Raw genomic sequence first — 6,044 nt, 5'->3', positions numbered from 1 at the left:
TTCATTACATTTCGTTTTAAACACGTACATATCGAATTTTATAATTTTCCATTTCCGTAATTTATGGCCGAATTTTTCAAAGTATTTTTCACTAAAATTTACCGAATTATTCAGCTACGTGGTTTTCACATTTAATTCTCATCCCGAATATTACTAACTATGATGCTAGCCATCTAAACGGGCTAGGCGTGGGCGGAATATTTGTTTTCATATTTTATCATCCAATTTTTGAGGTGGATCGATTTAATAATCTTTGATGTACCAAAAAATTGGATGACAGAATGCGAGCTATCCAATCTATAATGAATGTTATCAGCTATAGATTTCCACCCTGTTTGGCTGAGTAGGCAATACATTTCAACATTTGTTTGATGTACAAGAGTATAGTAAATATACTCGTTGCTTTTCTTCTTTTCGGGGGGGAAAAAAACAGAGTGAACTAATCGCCTCCTAGTATGCTCGGGAAGAATTTTAGCCATTGGTGAAATCCTCATAATTTTATTATATATCATGAAACCCCAATGAGCTATAAACTTCTGAATCACAATCAGTGCCATATGCAACCATTTATAGATTATGCTGCTTCACATTGTAAATGAGGGAAAAAAAGTTGTCCATAAATGGACGAGTGCAAGTAATTTACATACAATAGGTGGAGCATCTAACTACCAACAGAGAATCAAAGGACAAATCAGGTGTCAAAATCAGGCTGAGTTTGCACAAGTCCTGATTCATATCCTTAAGAGACCATCTCCTCTATGGCTCCTTCATAAAAACCTGGCATTAAACCAAAGTAAATTAGTAACATCCACCAAAAGACATGATCAACCAAAGGAAGTAACATAATTGATCATAAAAGTTTACCTAAATATAAGAGATTGCTTACAATGGAAATTTAATGGCATACTAATGTTTTAGTGAAATGGAGACAAAGTAGATGAGAAATAAGATAATGAGTGCAATGGCCACTTCTTTACTTGCTTTGACATGCCAAGGAAGAAAAAAAAAAGCATAATGACATAGTTTAGATCTGGAAACTCACAATGGGAAAGCTCAGTGGGAGCAACAGTGCATGATTAATCATATTCATCTCCGATGCTCCAAAGCAACCTAAATCACATTTACACGAAAGGAACATATAACTCACCACTTCAAAAGAGCCAACAACAATTTAAGGACATCAATGAAAACATTTATTATCACAATACCAGAATAGAGAGAGGATGAACAGGACCAACAGATAGCCAATCTTGAAGAACCGTTGTTTTTTCTCCCAGCTCAGCTGGTTGTAGATCTCAGTCACATCTACCAAGTGCCGCCCCTTCATGTACCTGATCATGGAATCACATACATATTAAATATGCGAGAGGCTCTAATATGGTCCCTAAGGAAGTGTTTTGATTCACATTATTGTTCTAATCATAGAGTAGTATAACCCATTCCTGAACTGTAAGAGCAAAAAGAACGGGTGATCTCTAAAACTCACAATTTAGTGAAGTTCCATGTTTAATTTTACATGTTTTGTTCAAATATAGAAGCACAACTTCGCTCTGCAATCAACATAAGTTGCAAACAAACTACACTTTGACAACCCGCCTTCCGGACACCCAAAAGGTAAGGAAGCTTAGTTAAAACTAGCATCTTGATATGCTGTAAATGGTAGAGGCTCTATTCACTTTATCAGATGCACACCTACGAGGGAGAGAAAGAGTGATTGACAAATAGCAGAGAGGGGATGGACAACATGGTGAGTCTTTTAAAGGTACACTCAGGTGAAACATGAAATCATTAACGCATATGACAAGCTTGCCAAAATGGCACTCGGTCAACTGACAGTGCATGATAAGGATCAATATTATCTTAGAAAAAGAAAATGCAGAAACAACTAAGTTCTCAAAATCCAGATAATTCTGGCATATTGAAACTTACATAGTCCAGAACGTATCAAGAAAGCATTTCAAGTTGATAACTTCTGAACAGAAAAAACCGAATTATAGTGTTGCATACCTTCTAAAATGAAAATTATAGTCTTAGGTATGCATTTCTTATCCCAACTTGTTCATCACATGTGAAGGAGGTTGCAGTGACAAACCAGTAAGCTAAAGTTGTTCAAATTCCCCAACCACTTGATAATTAAACCACACTTAATAATTATAACTTACAAATCATGCAGCATGCCTCACTTGGAAGTTCGAACAAAGGTATTCAAGTTTTCACTTTTGTCAAAATATTTTATGTATCTAGGGATGAACTTTTCTCATAATCTAACTGTGTTTTCAAGATAAAAGAGATCAAATAAAAGATACTTATGGCATAAGAAGCGTATTCACCTCAAAATAAGTTAATACTAGCTCTATTTAATTCTAGACACAACAATATTTGAGTAAGGGAGGGAAAGAAACTCACGAATTGACATTATAATATAGGTGCGGGAGAGCCAATAGAAGCATAAACCAATGTCTCATTATAAGAAGAATGACGCACAAAACTCCTTGAACGATAAACTCTGGCAAAACAGTATTGTTTATCCGAGATGATGAATCATATGGATTGATGTAATCAAATTCGAGGTCCACTAAGCACACAAGCTGCAATCAACATTTGCAATGGTCATATCTCTAAACAGTTCAAGAACTATGCAAAAGCGATCCAGGAAAAAGTCCAGACCATCTCTGTAACTCAGCTAACTATGGCTTGTAGGACAACTCTACCACATAAAATCGACAGAACGTAAAATTTAGAACACAAAATCATATGTAGCATACAAAGAGGTTCACCTTTCACTTGCCTAGAATCTCCCCATTATGTCTATACATTTTCATAAGTCATTATACTTCTTTTACCAACTCAGATTAGTCTGCATAAGAATGTATACTCAGAAATTGACATGCATAGTCTAAATATAAATTCATACACCCAGTTTCAGTTTCTAGAGAATGATATTTTACATATTTATATCCTTACATAGTACTTATCCCTATATAGATTTTTTAACATTTGAGGGGAAAAGATGAAAGACAAAGAAAAACACAGTATTTTCAAAGGAAAATTTCTAAAAATCCCGGAAAACATAAACAAATACATACTTGATTTCATATACCAAAAACAAAAACCCAATTAGATTACAAGCTAGATAGATGACTCAAATGGGTCCTATGCTGTGAATTTCACCACTTCTATATCATCCAAGATATTATTGAAAAAAAAAAAGGGGGGTTGCAAGTTGTGGTAGAAACCAAATACCTGATAACCCAGAAGGCATAAGAGAGTTAAGATGAAGAAGAAACTCAAGAGCCATGTCCATAGCATCTCCATCATAGATCACCTCTTTCTCTCTGTGTCGTCTTTCTCCAGTCGTGTTTATTTTTTTTTGTTTGGTCCTCGTCGTCTGTGTTCGTATTGGTCTGTCTGTGTTTTGGTCTCTCTCGGTAGAAATCGGCTTCTGCTTTTCGTTGGTGCAATCGGAAATCACAATCTCGTTGACGACGGAAATATTTTGTACTTTTCTACTTTTTTTTTTTTTTTTTTTTTTGAAAGGTTTGTACTTTTCTACTTATGCAAGTGGAGATTATATGCTGGGCGATTTGGTTTTTGTATTTATAATTTTGGATTAATAAACGTTATTCATTTAGTTTTATTAAATCTAAAAGTCAAACGTTGAAGTTTGAACTGTTCGAAGCAGTCGTACTTGTAGGCTTCTCTGCAATCATAGGAAGAACATCGGACAGCCCGAAGGTTCGATGATGGAAAAGTGACTTGAACATCCAAATGTACGACATGAATATTCTCATGTTTGCACTCTAACAACAAAAATTACAAATTAAACTAGAAAAATGGAGTGAAATTGATCTTTTATTTCTTTATTTAGTAACTTAAATCTTAAATAACTTTATTCAGCTCCGCTAGAACCACGTCACTTAGCCAGAACCACGTCGTTGCCGATCTTAGATGCCATCAACGGAGAATCTCCAACCATCCATGAGCTCCAAAACTGGAAACCAAGCAAACCCGACAAGAGTTCACCCGAAAAACCATATCGAAACATCCATGAGAAGTCGGCGACACTGCTTGGAAGTAAAGTAGATCGAGATCCAGCCGCCTCCCAATCCCAATTCGTCGCCCACATCACAGAAAATCGAACAATCAGCCACTATGTTTCAAAGAGAATGGCTCAGAAAACCACTGAACCGTCTGCCAAAGCTTTAGGTAGCCACGGTCCCAAGAAAGCTACCTCGAGCCTTAACATTCCTCATACTACTAGACAGTTTAACCGATTTATTTACTATCAATTTTTTGTATGGAAATTCTCCTTAAAGATTAATTAGTGTCTCAGTGACTATTACAGACAACCAACCAATTGAAATCTGAGAGGGTAACAAAATAAATTATTATAAAAATTATTTTTAATAACAAGGTTTAACTATTTTCTTTACTCTCATAAACGGAAAATAGTTGATGGCGGGTAGGTTGTGCTATGTGACATATCCGAATATCTGACCCATCAATTATTATTATTTTTATTTTTGAAAATAATGATTAGTGCTGCTACCCTTAAGGCTTAATTAATGAAACTGTCGAATACAAGAGAGGACATTGAGCCTAAACCTGTGATGACAATAAGCATCTAGAGATCGTCATGAAATGATATCAGAAGTCTCTATATAATATATGTATTTTAACAGGAACCAACTAGCAAAGAGTGCTTTGTGGCCACTCCATTTACTTTGACATAGTAGTAGTGACATAACATAAAGATAATTCGACTACAACGAAACATAATTACACATATCACAGCTTTCCTACTATGTTACCGCTAGAAAAACAAGTTCAACGACGATGAAACGTTTCATCTTGTCACTAAGAGGTTGCGACCTAAAATTTAACCAGAATGGATCATCGTCTCGCAATGCCAAACAAGACACTGAGAGAGCACACACATAAATTTAACCCGACTAGCCTTACAAATGCAGAGACTTATTACACGCCAAAGGCGCAACAAAACTAAACAACTAAAGTAAATAAAACTAAAAACACAAATAAAACAGGTAGCCCAAGCATGGCCCCAAAAAAGGACCTAAGCCCAAGCCTCAACCCAAGAAATAGAAAGACCAAAAGTTGCCAGCCAAGCTTGGCCTAACCCCACCAAGCTCATCGCCGACCAACCGCTGCCCCCTCCACTGTTGTCAGACCACCACCACAGTCATTCCGCCACCCCTATCTCGCCAAGGATAAGTACCGCATCTTCCAAACAAATTTTTCCCTACTTCTGATCCCTGAAATGCAACCTATATCCAAGCTGCGCCAATCCAATATGCTCCAAGTCGCGCCACCATGGACTTGACACCGCCATGCAGCCTTTGAACCCGCAATGCCAAACAATAAGTAATTTTGAGAATTGCTTTTATCAAATTTAAAAATCGCTTCACAATCTTTCAAATTGTAATTCCAAACATATAATTATTTTAGTGCGAGCACGTTCATCTGGTCAGTAACTGACCAAGAAAAGTATGCTCAATCACCCTTGGATGTAAATTTAATGTTAGAAAAGTTTATTTTTAAGTTGAGTTGTTTTATTTTTTAATTTACATTGAAGGGTGATTGAGCATATTTCTAATCTCTTCTCGGAAAACCAAAACGAACCTTACTTGGAACAAGTGAGGCCCGGCCAGTTACAGAAGCCCAATACAGTTACAGAATCAATCTCCAATACCAAAAACGACACCGTCTCCGCTATTTCTTTCGTGAAGCCAAAGACACCGAGGGATCTGAAACAAACAAATAGCCATCAGAGACTCTTCCCCAAGCTCACACCCTTTCACTTTTCTCCAAAGCCCTAATCTTGCAACAACCCAACTCCACCATGGTGATTTAATTTTAACTGTTGGATTTACATTAAATGGTGATTGAGATTATTTCTAATCTCTTTTGGGAAAACCAATACGAACCTTACTTGGAACATGTGAGGCCCGGCCAGTTACAGAAGCCCAATACAAATCCATATCAAACCAGGCTCCGGAGACCCAAAACGACACCGTCTCCACTAT

The 6,044-nt window shown here is 36.7% G+C and overlaps 1 protein-coding gene across 1 annotated transcript; it reads right to left on the bottom strand.

The window, feature by feature from the left end:
• Positions 1-534: 534 nt before the first annotated feature.
• Positions 535-3,562, bottom strand: LOC133715437 (protein cornichon homolog 4-like). Its single transcript, XM_062141927.1, has 5 exons — positions 3,244-3,562; positions 2,407-2,588; positions 1,209-1,331; positions 1,043-1,110; positions 535-777 (listed from the first exon to the last, which is right to left on the bottom strand). Exons 1-4 carry the CDS (start codon positions 3,316-3,318, stop codon positions 1,077-1,079), a joined length of 414 nt encoding a protein of 137 aa, XP_061997911.1. The 5' UTR covers positions 3,319-3,562; the 3' UTR covers positions 535-777; positions 1,043-1,076.
• Between the last annotated feature and the right edge of the window lie 2,482 nt (positions 3,563-6,044).

Source organism: Rosa rugosa, chromosome 6 (genome assembly GCF_958449725.1).
Source record: "Rosa rugosa chromosome 6, drRosRugo1.1, whole genome shotgun sequence".
Classification (NCBI taxonomy): Eukaryota; Viridiplantae; Streptophyta; class Magnoliopsida; order Rosales; family Rosaceae; genus Rosa; species Rosa rugosa.
Note: the sequence above shows the minus strand (reverse complement) of the source record. Positions and strands in the feature narration are given on the sequence as shown.

Bases quoted from the DNA above. Each gene is read 5' to 3' on its own strand.
- LOC133715437 (XM_062141927.1), bottom strand. From the start codon at position 3,318: ATGATGGAGATGCTATGGACATGGCTCTTGAGTTTCTTCTTCATCTTA. The intron at 1,332-2,406 runs GTGAGTTTCTTT...TTCCATGATCAG, and splicing joins CTATATTATAATGTCAATTC to GTACATGAAGGGGCGGCACT. The intron at 1,111-1,208 runs GTATTGTGATAA...AATGTGATTTAG, and splicing joins TTCATCCTCTCTCTATTCTG to GTTGCTTTGGAGCATCGGAG.